The sequence below is a fragment of the Melozone crissalis genome, unplaced genomic scaffold (assembly GCF_028551555.1).
Source record: "Melozone crissalis strain CALT ecotype California unplaced genomic scaffold, PUWL_Pcris_2 ptg000081l_1, whole genome shotgun sequence".
Lineage (NCBI taxonomy): Eukaryota > Metazoa > Chordata > Aves > Passeriformes > Passerellidae > Melozone > Melozone crissalis.
In genome coordinates, this window is record NW_026535858.1 from 13,683,249 (window position 1) to 13,700,375 (window position 17,127).

General features: G+C 42.0%; 1 protein-coding gene across 2 annotated transcripts in view; it reads right to left on the bottom strand.

The window, feature by feature from the left end:
- The window catches only part of ALK (ALK receptor tyrosine kinase), a 307,502-nt gene that overhangs the window by 34,488 nt on the left and 255,887 nt on the right, over positions 1-17,127 (bottom strand). For both annotated transcript variants that reach the window (XM_054290348.1, XM_054290347.1), the window contains exons 10-12: positions 14,207-14,301; positions 12,707-12,850; positions 1,753-1,915 (exon numbers count right to left, since the gene is read on the bottom strand). In XM_054290348.1, the coding sequence (XP_054146323.1) occupies positions 1,753-1,915; positions 12,707-12,850; positions 14,207-14,301 (402 nt within the window). The remainder of the gene's footprint in view (positions 1-1,752; positions 1,916-12,706; positions 12,851-14,206; positions 14,302-17,127) is intronic.

Sequence of the window (17,127 nt, forward strand, 5' to 3'; positions counted from 1 at the left end):
AACACACTGAGATGGCAGAACACCAGCTTGCTCCAGAGCCCAGCAGCCTGCAGGAGGGTTCTCTCCCTGTGTCAGGTGCTTCAGCAGTGCCCATCAGGAAAACTTACAGCACCCACACTGCAGCAGCACTGCAGGGCAGAGCTAAACACAGGCAGTAAGTCCAGGCTCTGGGAAGCCCTGGAATTGATATTGCAACTTGACATTTTCCTAGGGCTATGCTATGCTGGCAGACTCTGCTGCCCCTTCAGCAGACCAGAATCAGGAAGATGTCAAGTTAATTTAAGCCCACAATTGCCTCCTGCTTTCCCAAGGCTGTGAATTTTCTACTTTAGCCTTAAGAGGTGCAGAAGAGAATGTCATCCCTTTATATATATATGTTATGCACGACATTATACATCTATTATCTATACAGAACTTAAAAGTCTGATAGGTCATTTATAGGACTTAAATAGACAAGTCATGCCTGCAGGGCCCAGGGGTTGTATTGTGCAGCAAAAAATCAGCCTACAGTTGCACAGGAATTCTGGCTCTTCTTGGACTCTTATATTAAAGAAATGACAGTGCTGTAAGCTTTTGGGCTGTTTTGCCTCTTCATTTTTGGGCTGTACTTTATAACCATGTTTACTGAATGCTGGTTCTGAAAAATTCTATTCACCTCAGGCAGCTCCTTGTTGATAGCTGGGTAAAATATCATTAATGTTTTTTGCATTACCATCAATCCTTGTAGGAATAGGCACTCAGGCAGAACTTGTGCCTAGCCCAGCCAGTTTCTCAAAACTGCTTTGCCCTAGACCTCTATTAGAGACTGACACCTGGCCTCAACATTAGCATTCTTTATCAATACAAAAGAAAAAAAAAAGAGATGAGATAAAAAAATGGTAACTGAAATTTGTTCAAAGCCTTCAATGGAATGTTTTGCTTTGAAATCCAAGACACCATCATTGGTTTCAATATGGAATGCTGCATGAAAACCACCTCTAGACAGTCACTGGTTCAAACTGACAGTTCTTACAAAATGATGCATGTAATGGCTTCATGTTACCATTCAGATACACTGAACTACACTTTGATTGAACTTCTTTCCCCAGCAAGAGCAAAAGGAAAAAATGATTGGTAAAAATCTGATAAAATAGCATTGAACCGTTTCTGATCACCTCTCTTTGGAAACAACTCCACAGGGGGATTTAAGTGTTAGAACCCTCAGTATCTCAGAGCCTACCATTTAGGTGGCTGCCTTCCAAAATCAATTCCACTGTAGTAAGCCAGGCTTACAAGCTCAACTTGCTGTCTTTAGATTCAAAAGTGAAAATGCTGAGCAGAGGTTGATGCAAGCTGGCCCATAAGAAATGCTGACATATGATTGTGCCTTCCACACCAAGTGAAGGGTGGGAAAAAGTCATTCTGAACCCAGGGCTCCATGAATGCCAAATGGGAAATGCATTCCTCTTGGGTCTGGGGAGGTGAAAATGCTTCATTTTCAGCTCCTGATAGAGCTCTCCCAACCTGTGACCATTCAGACTAAAGATTTGCCTGCCTCAGGAAGTTTCTTCTCTTTCACCAAAATAGTTGCGTCTTCCAGGGAGCAAATCTGAGATGGGGGAGACTGGAAACCACAGGCTCGGTGCTAAGTGAAACCTCAGCAGATGTGGCCACACTTCTGAATGTAATATTTCAAAATTTCCTGGCATGTATCAGCAGCTTGGATGGTTCTGAACACAGATACACCGCGACAGTCAGACACAGCTCCCTTACCTGTACGTGTTGGTTGCTGGTACTCTCCAGATCTGAATGCCTTGGAGGATCCCTTCAGCTCCCACCACCACTCTGAGCTTGGAGTTCCTGTAGGCATCGTTGCACTGGCTCTGGGTGGGGCCGTAGGGTCCGCTGGCCCCGCAGGTTGTGAACAGCCACTGATCTGAAAGGAGGACACGAGCACAGCATGACCCCACAGCCAAGCACCAAGGAGCTGCTCTGCTTCTTGGACCAAGAGCAGAACCTGGCCCCGAGGTTTTAACCCAAACAAAAACTCCCAGGATTATTTTAAAAGTCTCATAGTTCTGTGTGCCTCAGTATTTGACAGCTTTTCATCGACATCTCCAGAAATCCATCACAACAATAAACACAATTTTATTTTTCCTAAGGCTCAAAAAGGCAAAGAGCACAGAGTAGAGAAAAATCCAAGAGTCCTCCCAGTTTCAGGCTCTGCTGTCTGGGCTGTTAAGTGCTCATTCATAATCTCAAGGCTGGTACATTCCAGTCCTTTCAGTTTCTAGAGACATATGGTTATTGAATTTATTTTAAATGGGAAAGTAACTGTTAATTAGATAAAAACCTGTAAACACAACACCATCACAGTGATTAAAACATAACAATAGATTAATTGAATTCTGAATAATTGTTTGCTCACAGGACACTCAAATTAAGCTTCAGAAAGCAAAACACCTGACTGGGGCCTGTAAAACAAGCATCTAGCTCTGCATTTTCTAGGCCAGATCTGTGGGTGTAAATCAATTCCTCCCTATTACAGCCATTTTCATCAATTGGAAGTACTGATCCTGTATGAATAGATTTCTAGAACTAGACTTTGTTAATTTGTGTTTCAAAAAAATCTAAATTTTAAAATTTGAATACATGATGGTGACAATTATGTTCTTTTCCTTTAAGATTCATTTTAGAAGCATTGCAATCTCAAGACCACAATGCTTTTGTAATACCCACCTTGTCCTATTTTCCAGTATATAGAAATACATGCATAATATATAATCAAAAATAAGATCTAGATGGTAAATAAGCAGACAAAGCATTTTTTGTGAACATGACATGATTTATCAAACATACTTATTAATTATCTAATATACACAATCTAATAAACTCCATTAGGTAGTTCTACTGCCATTAAATATAACAGATTTGGAATTTGAAGGTTTTTCTATAAATTATGTTGGTCCAGTCAGCCTTCCAAGGCCTTCTCAAAGGGCACCATTTCTCCACCAGCTTCCACAAAGGCAATGCCACACATGCAGATTCCTTCAGTGGTGACACTAAATACTTCAGACAGGGCATTAATTGGACTCAGTGACCAGGAGTTGGACTCAATGATCCTTGCAGATCCCTTCCAACTTAGGATGTTCTATGATTAGCTTGACCTGCTTCTTGGAATTAAGAGCTATTGTCTAAGCTGATGTGGTTTAGAAATTATGGTCTGCACGTGTCTGGATGAGCAAGGCCAAAAGTTCTACCACTGCTGTTACTGGAGAGGTTCACCCTCCAGAAATACAAGAAAACACATTGGCTTAGCCAGAAAAAAAAGGTCTGAATTACCTTTTCACAAACTAATCCTGAAGATCAGCTAAATTCCTTCTTACAAAAAGAGTTCAGTGAATGAAATGGATCAAAGAATTTGACAGAACTTTAAAAAATACAGTGACTGGTATTTCTGAAAAATGTTGGTAATACAATGTTGTGCAAAATTACCACTCTGTAAAAAAAATTCCCAATCTAAGTACTGCTGAGAGAATAATCCCATCTTTCTGAAAAATCTACACCACACTTTCTCAAAACTCCCCTCCAAGGGTCCTCTAGAGATTTTGTCACTGTTACTTGTTTTATTTACATATTAATTTTACTTAGTTCTCCAATCCTTCTGCAGTGGGTGGCAGTATGAAATCTTAAAATTATTAGACAGCAAATGGAAGAATTTTCCTCTCTTCCTGTGCTTCTGTACCCCCCAAAACAACAGGTAAGAGGGTAAAGGCATCTAAGGAAGAAAGGTCTAGAAGTTACTAAAGCAAAATGCTTCAGTAGCTCTGAACAGTTTGGCACCAGAAGTTACTTGTGTTTATCCTTGCAAATCCCACCCCAAACCCAAAGGAAAATCTCACAGTAGCTGGAAGATGAGAGACTCATTCTGTCAGCTATCACAGTGATTTAACATTGCAATACCCCAGCGGGCTGAGCCACCTGCACTGAAACATATGTTTAGTAAAGCAGGCAGGTAAGTGGAACAATAAGAAGCCACTTGGATGTCTCCAGTGAAATATCAAACATGTTCCCAAAGGTAGATGTGGGTGACCTTCAAGGAGACAATAAGCCCAAAACATGAGAGAATCAAAATGGAAAACTGGAAGTGATAAAACCTAGGACAGACCACAGCATGTGCAGACTGCTGCTATGGTTAGGCTTTACATTTCTGATTTAGTCCCTTGAAATAATACATGTTCCTTAGGTATCTGCCTATCTGACCTTGGCAAACTTATTTCTAGATGATTCCACAATACACAGCACAGCTGGACCTGAAACTGCCTGCTCTTGGCTCCCACTGGGTTCCAGGGACTGGGGATCTGTGAACTACATCTTATTCCAAAATGCTTTGAAATGGCCCTCTGGTTCCTTAAAAGCCCTGGTTGAACAGAAGGAGAAGGTCCTTCTGCTGTAGACCTTACACCTTCAGACTCTGAACTGAAGCAACCAGAACAGCTTTTGTATTTTCTGCCTTTAGGGCAGACTAGAGGGGGCTCACTTCCAGTGCAGAGGCAGTATCAGAGTAAAGGCAAACATTGCTGGCAATTTGAGATGAGTCAATCTACACTAAGATTTTAGAATCTGGTTTTTCAGAGCTTGAGAGGACGGGGAATGAAAAACCACAGATATGTTATGCCAGGGAGTACAATGGAACCTGGAGATGACCAAGAACAGGAGGTGTTATCTTGGATTTCTGAAGTGGTCCTGTTGTAATGGATACAGCAGTACATACAAGATTGTCTGTAAAGCCTCCCAGGTTCTGCAGGTGCTGCAGCCAGTGCTAGCAAGAATGTTTATTTCCTTTATTCAGGTAGACAAGAGCAGGAAAAGATGTGTTTCAGAACTAGCAGAGCTGGGAAGTGATTTTTGCCCAAAACATTGCAGCAGAGAGCCTGGCCCAAGTGAAGTCCATGGAGAAACTGCACCTGATTTAAACCAGCAGGGGTTTTAGTAAAACCTACAGCCAGGTGTTGCATGATCTCCTCATTTGTCATTGCTGCACTGATGTGCAAACAGCCCTACTCCTGTTTATAAATACTGGAAGCCAGTCCAACATGGAACAGCTTTGTCACTGAATCCAATGGGACATAATATGACACAGGAAGAATTTGCCCCTCATTTCAAGATAATTAGGACAGATGGATTTTAGTTACAATTTTGGATATAGACTAAAACCCCCACACTTCCCCCCTCCCCACCATTTCACAAAGCCAACTCTCAGTGTGCAGATACAACAGCCCAAGGACTGAAACCTCTAAGCCAGCAGCAAAACAGAGCACTGCCTGCCTTAATAACCCACCACTGCTTTTCTAAAAGTAAGATTTCACTCCATGCAAAGTATTGATTTTCTCTTGATTCTAGAAATGACTGCAGCATGTCTTATGAGCTTGGAGAGAGCATTTCTACAGGTTGCTGCATGCCACAGCAGTTTACAGTAATTCAGTTTGAAGCATTATTTTGATCTCCAAAGACTAAAGCAGCAGCAGTGAATTGAAAATCCTTAAGTAGCTTGGTGAGAAGCATAGATTTTTTCCATCTGTGACTAGCTGTGGTCTGTTTCATAGCACACAACACATCCCTCCTTTCTTCTGCAGTGTGTGGCAGGATAACACTGCCAGCACTGGGGGAAGAACAGCAGGACTTTCCAGGCTAAACCTCTCTCAAAAACCAGCAGATTGTGTAATTCTGCCCAACTTCACACAAGTTACATATACCCAGTGTTCAGAAACAGCTCAGCATTCCTATGACAAAAAACAACAGGTAGTTTAATGTAGGGTCCCTGTATATTCTGCAATTGGTAGTTGCAAGATGGTACCCAGGTTTAAAAAATGGAAATATCTGTTTAAGGTGGGGGGGGAGGGGGGAGAACCTGGAGATTCAGATTGGAGTACTACATTTCAGTGAATAATTTATACATCAGTTCAATTTGATAGAATCCTCCCCTTTAAAAGAAACATGGCAGAGGAAAGATTAAGTTTCTGGATGTTCACCCACTCACCTGCCCTCCTGCTCCCTGGCAAGCCCCCCAACAATTGGCAAGGTCCCAGAAGCAACATTTTACAAAAAAATGTATTTTTTAGCTCTATTAAAACAATAGAAAAAAAATTTTCTTCCTTCATAACTTTTCTTTCCGTAATGAATTCACTGACTGATGTATTTACACACACAGTTACTCACCCTTTTGCACAGCAGAAATTCTAGTTTCACATAGTTTGTCTAGATATATGAAATGCACAGCAATCAAGGTGCTGGATTTCAGCCACAGCAAGAGGGGAGCAGTGTCCTGCTCTTGGAAAACAAAATGAACAAAACCCCACAAGACTTAAAATGACTGATTTGTTAGAAGCTCTGATACTACTTGCAGCCCTAGGCAATGCTGCTGCAGGCACTGCTGCAAATAACAACCAGCAACACTGAAGAGAAAACCATGGAGCAAAGCCTGAGGCACATTTGTACTTCTAACATAGAAAGCAATTTCACTGGCACGTGTACAGCTCACAAACTCCATGCCCCAAAACAGACAGAGGCATTCTGGCTATACCTCAAGGGTCTAAATGTATTAACTGGCATTTGTCAAATCAAGCTGGTTTGAACCTAGTTTAAACCCACTGCCAGCCAAAACTTTAGTGATTTGAGCAAATTGCCAACCAAGCACCATGGTACTTGACTTATTTTGGAACCTAGAGTAACATGCTAGTGAAATGTATCAGTGCTTTAAAACAATGTGCAGACAGTTTGTGTAACTTGCTGTGACAACCTCTATTCAAACCAAAAGGCTATTCCTGCTCCCAACAGAGTAAAAATCCACATTCATGAGGGCTGTAAATTCTCCTGTTTCAGAGGCATAAGAATCCCAGCAGCTAAACTTTTGGATGCTATTAATTCTTCCTCACAAAGTCCATTTTACCTCTTTGTCTCAGGCAGATGTCATCAAGGTTGATGCCATGACCAAGTGGAATGTTTGCTTCATCTATTTGTAAAAACTTCCACAAGCTTCCCTTGCCTGGTAATATTTGGCCAATATGGGAAATCAGAGGCTTACAGGAAACTGCCCACCATAATCTTCACCAACATTTGGCTGCCACTGGCCCCATGGGTTGTGTGGAGAGCTGTAGATTTTACTCAGTGCATGAGCAATCTCAGTTATGCATTACCAATAATTCCAGTGGTCCATGCTGGAAGCCTGTAGGGAAAAATACACTACAAGCATACATAAGAAACATGCTCAGTGAGGTAAGGATTTCAATTTTGCTTTGGGTTCTGCCATTTAACAGTGTTCTGTGAGCAGTAATTGGAGATTATTACCTTTCCCAGGATTGAATTTGCCAGAGATTAATGGGGCAGGAGTTGAAAGATGATGGTAAATGGCAGAACTAGGTTGTGCTCACAATCACAGTCCCATACCTGTTAAGTGTGTCTACAAAATGCTATTAAGGGGCTATAAAATGATCACAGAAATTAGTTAGTCTTCCCAGCAATACAAGAACCAGTTACTGAGGTATGGCTAGACTAAGAGAGGTCGGCTTTTCCACCCTTTCTGGAGTTACTATTTCTATCTTTATTTTCTGAATGAGGGCAGCAGTGGAAGAATTGGATAGGTCTTTCAGTTCAGAAGGAGCATCTGCAGTGATGGCAAACATGCCTGATTGATCTTGAGTATCATTTCAAAGAAATACTCAAAAGCTTGATTCATGCTTTAGATTTTTCTTAAGTGTTTATAAATAAGGAACACTCTCAGGGGCATTCTTGTAGGAAATTGTGGTCAGTGTAAGAGGGTAAGAGCACTACTGGCTTTGGACAGCAATGAGAACACCTTGTTTTTTTGCCACCTTCTGAAATCAGGCACTAACAAAGCAGCATGAGGAAAACAAATTTCTTTTCCCTTTTATGATTCACAAAGAGTCTTCCATAAAGGGTGTTAAAGATACATGCTACCAACCTTTTTGGAATTTCATTTTGCTCATAATTACAAAGGATGGTAGAAATGCACGTTAGATAACAAAGACCAAGTTGGGTGGAGGTGGAAAAATTATTTAAAACATTTTCTCAGATTTACACCAGTTTCTGTACAATTTAAACTGCCATTCTTAAGAGTGAGCAGCTTTGAAGTGTAGGTCTGAAACCCGTGAATTGCCCTGTTTATTTCAAGTGCATGATTAACTCTGGAGAGCAATTATGCCAATTCAACTTTGCTAGGTTGTATCTGGTTGCATGCTGATTTTCAGTATTGCACTGTTGCTATTTTCAATCCTACAGAGAAAGCAAGTGTAAACACTGCAATAAAGAAATTCATACCTACATATTGTGAGATCCCACTGTTGTATCTGAACATTTCCATCACTGTTCAGAATGCTACTTTTGTTGGGGGGGGGGGAGCACTGGGCTGTTATTTACTGTGTTAATTGATGCATAATACAAAAATACAATTCTGCAGATACCTTTATTGCATTATACCAACAGTTCAGTTAGTATAATTGCATACAAAGAGCAACCAAATGTAATTTTCTTTTACTTAATACTTGCTCCTCTGTCCCTTTCAGCTCCTTCATCTGATTAAGTAATGTGACTGAGAGTTCTTCCGAGAAACAGCCGTGGAAGTGCTCAAAACAGGACTCTCCCTGATGGAAAACTCAAAATCTGTGCAGCCACTAAATGCTGTGGGGAAGAGGCTGGAGCAAAACAGTATCCCAGTTTGGGTAAGAAAATTATTTGATGGCAGTTTCCATGCATGAAATCAGGGCTGCACAATGGCTGTGCAGAGCAGAAGGGACAAAAGAATGCAAAATTTGAGGGGGGAAAAGGTTAATATTTTTGCACATTTCACAACATGCCATTTTTGTACTGTGTGCCCTGACACAAATAAGTTGTCAGTGGGACAGAAGAGAAGCTGAAACATCAAAAGAGAGGCTATCCTCATGGTATTTAAAGCCTATTTAGAAGCACCAGAAATCTTTAATTAAAGCTTGATTGCTCTGTGTCTTGTTATCTCTTTTTGCCTACTGAGAATCCTATTTTGTCTCCTTCAGCTTCTGTGATAGTAATTTGTTTACCTCGAGTTCCTCATTATTGCTCACTGTATCTTTATGTGCCCAAATTTCCCATATTCTAGCCTTGTGTATAAAAGGAAATTGCATTGGTTTGATATAAATTGACTTTTTAATTGGTAGTTGAATGATAGTATGGTTTGAGAAGCTTTCAGTTTTACTTAAACTAATACCTAACCAATTTAAAACCAAAGCCAAAGTAAGCCTGGGTTTACAACAGAATAAACAGCACTCAGCCTTTTGTACAGATTTAACCATCTCAATGAAAAATCCTGGTTCCATTAAAGCTGATTCAGTCTTCTGGCATATGCAGACCTTGTTACAACAGTTTTTATGGGCTGCTTCTAGAATCAAGTTTCACCTGCAACCTTTCAGCAAGAAGCTGGCATTCCAGCAAATAACACATCATTAGTTAATAGAAAAGGAAAGCATTTGCACTGCCCTGTGAACATCTATCTAATGGCCACCTTGCACTGTGAGTAGCTGTGTGATTTGAAAACCACAGGATTTTTTCTGTGCTGGTCCTGGTCATCAAGGAACTTGAGAGAGCAACAACACCACATTAGCTATAGACATTTCAGGTTTTATTCTACCTGGTGTGTTCACGATCCCAGCTGTGACACACTGCAGAGGGTAACACATTTCTGGAAGCTTTAGGGTGTTTGACAGTGTGGCTGTATGGTGTGTTTTGAGTCTCCAGTGTGCAGGACCTGGAGGCCCTGTGGGCCATGGCCAACTGTGGCAAGGCTGAAGAAGCAAGTCTGAGGGTGCAGGGCCTGAGAACAGAGAGGACAGGGGGGCTGGTGGTGCCAGCCATCAATTCTGCTGGAAATGCATTTCCAAGCACAGGCCAAAGCAGCAGGTGTGTATGTAAGAGGCTGTGCTCAGATACAAAGGAGCAAGGAAAACAAGTGAGCTTGTTTGGATTTAATGTTGTATAAACAAAGTGCTACCTGTCTTTCAGGCTGTAGCTCCTGCTGGGAAGGCTGAACTGGCCTGGGGACTTAGGGAGGGCATTTTATTATCCTGTTGTCTCATCAGCTTTAGGAGCACAGGTCTCTGTTTTAGTAAGATTTCTTAAGAAGGCAATATTATAGTATGTGATCCATCACACAAGTCAAAGATCCTATTAACTGTAATTACTTTTAGCTGAGCTCACAGTGGTCAGTGCAGTCTTTGGGACTTCAGGGGGGTGCTGATGCTGTTGGTTCACTCATACTACAGTAAATATGTGCCCATCAAAGGAAAGGCCTTCTCAGAATCTGCCTGAGGTTTCTTAAATGCATTACAGGATGCAGAAAGAAACAAGATTAAAGCTGGGTAAAATACATAGCCCAGGGACCAAACAAGCATCTGCAGTGTTTCCTGACAGCAAGCAGGGGCTCAGCAACACAAAGGGAAAAGGGAATTTGGTGCTGCAGAGACCCTCAGAAATGCAATGACTTTCACTGCAAGAAGCTGCCACTCAGCTTCTCTGTTTCTGCCCTGTCTACTCTGAGGGCACAAGGGGAGAAAATTGCTGTAGGAGTAATTTCAAACCCCAAGGGCTAGAGACAATTTTAGACAGAATATGAACAAGACCAAGGATAAAGCCCAGAAAATAGGCAAGCTGTTTTAGATTGGAATTGCCTTGAATTTTCACCCCAAGGTCATCACAAATTATTTTAATTGCTCGAGGAACCTCAGTGACCTTCTCTTCTACCCTCATGCAATCTGATTCCCTTTATTTCCACCATTCAAGCCTTTCTTTAAATTGAATTCCTCAGATAGGACAGGGAGCAGAAGAGCTAAATGATGTCAGAGTCTAGTGACAAGTAGGAAATAACAAAATTCTCACAAAAATTTACAGCCACAGGATTTCTAGCCCACGCACACTTTACATTAACTTTGCATCTAAAATCTAATGTTTTTTTCTGTTGCTAAAACAGTAGGCACCCTGGAAGGAAATGTATACTTGCCTTAGGAAACTACATCACCACCCACAGAAAGTCAGCCAGAAATCCATAATCTACCCCTGCCTACAGATGCTACCATGAGATCACTGACCCAAGGGCAATACTGAGAGCACTTAAAAGACAACTCCACTTACAGGCAGGAAACAGAGATACAGATATTGAAGGGAGAACTTCAAAGGATCTTCTGAGAACATATAAAGATACTTTTGTAAATTATACCTTTGTGACAGCCCAGGCTCACACACAGCCTCTGTAAGAGAGCTAAACACAACCTTTGTGGCTGAAGTGCAGCTTCACCCAGCCCAGCACCCTCTCCTATGGGCTCACTGCCTCTGCCTCCCTCCCTTGGGGCTCCTGGCAGTGCTTCTGCACTTTCCTTGCTGTGTGATGCTCAGCACATAAAACATCAGTAAACTCCATGTGATGGGAACTCAGCTGGCCCTGCAGGCTGTCCCTCAGCCTCTGCTGACAGAGCTGGCTCCACAAGAGAGCTCAGGCAGCACAGGGTGGGCTCATGGATGCAGCTTTTCAGGGAGGCTCTCAGGGCTCTGTGGGGCTTTTGGCCACACTGACCAGACTGCTGTCAGCATCAGAGCTAACACCATTAGTCCACACACCTCAACAGAACACTGCAGGGAGCAAAGTGAAATACAGCCTAGAAAAGAACAGATGCAAAAGACTCTTCTTAGCAAAAGAGTGGGAGAGAAGGAGGCAGCAGAACAAATCCTTAGGCTTAATGACAGGGCAAAGGAGGCATCATCTATCAACCCTGCTGTCTAATCTAAGAGGGGAGGTATTTCAAATTGGCAGGTAGCTGCCCTAAGTGAGGAGAAGCAGCTGCACACAGTGCTGGGGTTGCAGTTGTTACAAGCTCTTTCTTGTCTCTCCTGCAGCCACCCCTCACTTCCATGGCCAGCCCCGCTGCCCCAGGCAGGCTGGAGGCTGTGGCTGCTTGAACCAGTTAGGGAGAGAGGCTGGCCAGGAGGAGGGAAGGAAGCCAATTCAAATGGAAATGCACCTTTGAGGCCCAAAACAGATGTTGTGACTGTGTGGGAAAGCCTGGGAGAGGAGAGAGGGAAACATTTGGGAGACAGTGATGGGAGGGCGAAGCACAGTTAGGTTGGAAAGGGTGATTAGGTGAGAAGGGCTAATTACAGTTAGGTTGGAAAGAGGAGCTGAAGGGTAAGGGAGAATAAAGTAACATGAACACACAAGACTGACATTTCCTACTAAGTCCAGTACTGTACTGTTTCAAATGGACAATGATTATTTACTGAAAAAGTGAGGCTTTGTTAGTTCAAACCAAGTCTGTATCAACCAGAGTTGAGTGTTCAGGTTAATAAATGCTAAACTCAGTCAATTTGGTTGACTTCACTTTGATTCTGCCCATTTTTAGATGACCATGACACCAAACACACTTACCTTACAGTTTAAACCCATGTTTTACTTCAAGGGCCCCCCTCTGGTTCTTTGACCAGCTGGCAGCCTGTTACATTTAAAACCAAATTACAGTTAGCAGCTAAAGGTAATCTCTTTCTAGAGCATGTTTGTTTTATTTGTAAGGAACTTGGGAAAAGCGCTGATCACAGGCTTTGGGGGGAAAAAAAATTGCATTTAGCCACATCTAAATGAAATCTGTGCTAGTTGGAAATCTCTCCTGTCTGATGATGCTTCTCAGACAGTTACCTGCTGGATCAGAAAAGGGGGCACTGCTGAGCTGGAGATTTCCCAGGAGCTTTTGTTCCCATCCAAACTTCTTCTGGCCACCTCTACTGGTGAGCAAATTGTTTGAGTCTGGAGTGGTACCTCGAGGTGTCTTCTCTCCACTGACTAGAAAACAAGAAATCACAGATTGGTTTATGGCTGAGTGCGACTGAGTCACTATGTTACCCAAAATTGAAACTAAAATAAGGGCTGCAGACTTCTGTGCTGAGAATAGGAGCCTGCAGTCACAGGATTTAACATTATTAAAAGAAATGGGCACATTGACTTTCCACTGTTGTTACGGAACTGAGACAAAAGGAAAATAAACAGGAATGAGTGGTAGGCAAAACATTAAGTGAAAGAAGACACAAAGCAGAAATACAGAATACAATCTTTAGCAACTGTTATAAATTTTTTTTAGCCAGTAAAACAGGAGGAATTTTCTTTAATTCTATCCTAATTTTAAGATCTCTCTGAATAATGTAACTTGAGGTATATTGCACTTGTGCACAGAACACAAGAGGTATTACAGCATAAATGGAGAGACTCATGCCCCAGGCAATGCAAATTAACATAACACAAAGCAGATGAAACGTTCTGACTGCAGAAGGGGTTTAGAGGTTTTCAGTCCAAACAGGGCTACAGAGGTTGCAGGTCCAAGCGTAGGAGAAGAAAGGATGTGCTCAAGTTCTGTTGCTCAGCCCAAGGCAGAAGTTTAATTTGTTCAGAGCAGCAATTCTCCAGCCCTCATGTAAGTTGTTGGTCTGAGGTACAGAGTGACAGATCATTGAACACATTTACAAATTAAGCAATTCACTATGCATGAGATTATGAAAGATGAGTCAGACACAAATGTTTAATAAAAATCTACATGTGCCATCAGAGGTACAGACTGGGCATATTCTAGAGGCCAGTCAATCACAAAGCCAGGATCAGAATCCAAATTTTTCCCCAGAGCAGTAGAGTGTGAAGATCCCAGTTTCTGATTCAGACTTAAATGCATGTCAGTCTAAATAAAATAACCTTGTTCTAATTTAACTGGAGTATTGTGCCCAGTGTTATTGCAAAGTTAGTGTCAATCACAGGATGCCTGTCTTTTTCCAGCCAGTGTCCAGCTGTCATTCATTTTGATAACTGTCACACAGCAAACCAGGTCATGTGGAAATCTATAATCACACACTGCCTTCTGCATCAGCCTGGCTGGACAGGTGATGGTTCTGCCTCAGCTGGAAGCTGATCTCCCTCACCCTGTGTCTCACTGCCCACTTATGCCAAACTGGGAACTCTCTCCCTGCCCTGTTCCACCAGTAAGGGTGCACCTGAGCGGGGCCCTCTGCCTAAGCACAGTGATTTCTGACACAGACCTTTGCCTTTCAAGAGTCTTTTGAAGATAATGACACCCAGCCCGTTCCCCACAGTCCCCAAATTTCAATTACATGGCAAATAAAAGACAAGTCGCTTGCAGATAAAAGGAAAACTTACTTGTTAAATAACAGTCCAGACTAAGGGAGACATTGTCAAAAGCAATAATGGCATCAGAGCCTTCTTCCCATGAAGCGGTGATCTGAAACCAAAACCTGCACAAATTGGAAAAAATGGGATTAAACTCTGCTAAAGAACAGGAAATTCAGAGCTCTTCACAATTAAAGCAGCTTTTGAATGGTGGAGAAAAACTTTTCACGTATAAAAATATTAAATTGATAGAGAAAGTATCCTCATTCCTAGCAAGGAAAGATGACCTGAGGAGGGGAGCTATTCAGTAATACAGGTGGAGAGAATAAGAGAATATTGCCCCTCTTCCCTCCAGACAAACAGCCTGAAGAAGCAGAAGTGTGTGTATGCATGTTGTCAGAAAACAAAGTCCCCTGGATTCTGGTACAAATAAAAGCTCAACCAACCAACCAGACCCCTAAGAGGTTTTAATCTCACAAGTGATTTACACCCTAAAGTGCTGAGAAAAATAAGTAGGCAGGGCTCCTGAAGTAATTTGGAGCTCCTAAAAGGAACTGGCAATCAAAGGCTGGACCAATTTTAGAAAGTATCTGGTGTTGATGTGCTCTGTAGGAAGCAAAGGGTGTCTAACAGCCCTGGCAGTCACAAAAGAGAGGAACTGACACTGGGTAGTCCACCGGAAGTGCAGAACTCATTATCTCCTTAGAGAAGCTGAGGAGGTTTGCCTCAAATCACTCCCTGATTTAAGGAAAGCTGGCTTCTGCTGGGAAGTTGTGCCACTCTTATGTTACCAGAAGAAAAATCACTGTAAATTCCCTCAGTGATATTACAAGTCAACAGGAAGAGCAAAAATTACCCACAACCAAATACTTCAAATCTGACAGTACACTGACCACAGATTAATTGTGTGTACTCATGGATTTAGGTTTTCTCTTAGCTTAGCAAGTTCATGTTCTCTCCATGCATATCTGCCACATAAAATCATAATACTCTGCTTAGGAAAGAGAAAAATTTCTGAAGGCAGCCAACCATAGCTGAGCAGTCAGATACAATGCTCAGAGGTTGCATCAAGACTATAAAAACATGAAATGATCACATGATGCAGAACAAGCTGCAAGTGAATATGAAATATTATTTAAACCTCATTCTCTGTTGTATCTTGATGTTTTACACCAGCAGAAGTTAAACCATTCGTGGGTCTCTTTAATGTAGATCTATTGCTGGTGCTTCTTGCTCTATATTTTAGAGATAAATATTCAGTCAGAATGTGAATTCTTGCAGGTGTTTCAGTTCAGACAAGAAAATGATGGCAGAACAAGGTATTTTTGAGGAGCACCCCTATTTATTTCAAAAGGCTTTAGAAATCCTGTCTCTTCCTTGCAGCAAGGATCTAAACACTGGCACATTTTTTTTTCTCACACTCTAGTCCTTTCTGCATGGCACTGGGTCTAAAATATTCTCTCAGCTTTGTGAATGTTATTAGCATTTCTACATTAGTCTTGGTGATTCCTACTGTTTTAAAATATACCTCTCCTTTACCAGCAAACCAACCTCAAAAGCAAATTCCAGTGAAGCTGCCCTGTATATTTACTATGGGACAGCATATTCCACATTTTTCTCCAACACAGGGCAGCTTTCCAGAGGGGACAGTGAGGTTTGGCAAAAGCTAAACCAGACCCCAGGGATATTTGTGAGGATATTTTGAGGATATGTAGATTGGAATGTCAGTGTCTTCTGCAACTGGTGTTCTTGCTAAGCTACAGCTGGGCACAGAGTCAGAAAAGCTGACACAACCAAAGCAAAAAACTCAAACCAGAAAAAACTTCTGTTAGCCTCCAAAAGGTGCAAAGGGTTTAGAACAGATGACAGAAAATATTTCTATAGTTATGATGTTCCTCCTTCTTTATTTCTGGTAAAGAAAAGCAACGATGTTCCAACACTGAAATTTCTCACTCCTTGGAGATATGCCTTGCACATATGGAGAGACTTCACTAAAACTGACTTTTTGTGTTCTAAAGACATGAGCAGCTGCCATGAAAGAGCAGGTGTCCGACACAAATAGTAGTGGATATGGTGAAGGAAGAGTATCCCTAGCATCAAAGGCAACTCCAAATTGCAAGACACTTTTCCTTGCTAAATGATCCATCTTTTTTAGCTCAAAAGGTGGCAGCTCCATCCATACAAGTCTCACAATATCACAATAGCATACTTTTAGCCTTCCAAAATCCATAAAAAGTGCAACTGCAGTCTGATGCTGCCAGCAGTCTCACAGTTCTTAGTTGGGATACCTGAAACCCCTTGTGGGTATGTCTAGGAGGAGAACAGAAGGGAATATAAAATCCTTGGATATTAAATTGGCTTCTGATGGAATTGGCTGCCCTCCCCCTGCCTCCCTCCCTCATTTGCTTTACAGCTGATATCCCACAACACTTCAAATGAAATTACAGGCTCTAGCATAAACATAAGCTGTTCAGTTTGAGACATGCATACAAGACTTAAACAAAAGCTGCTGGACACACACAGCGGGCTCTGAATCTCCTTTTTCCTGCAAGTCACAGTGCCAGCAGCAGAGATGACTAAACTGTGTGTGAAACAGGTCCTAAAGCACCACAGGTGACATTCTGGTGTGCTATGGAGAACCAACCCCTACCTGAGGCTGTAAAATACAGCAGAAGCTTCTCCTTCCTTGTTGAGTGCTGCTGAAATGCCCAGGAAGAGGTAGGGTGGAACCTGGCTCAGCTGCACATCTTTCAGACTGCTCTGAGTGAAAATCAGTGCTCTGCACACAGTGACCATTGAGGGGACCAAGCCTGGTGCATTTGAGCCTCAGCCAATTTCCTCAGGGTGCACAATAAATGCCACTTGCAGACAAGGACACTGATGTGAATTTATGATTGTAAGGTGTTAAACTGAGGCTGTAAAATTAATTACAAAGACAAACAAGCAATTGC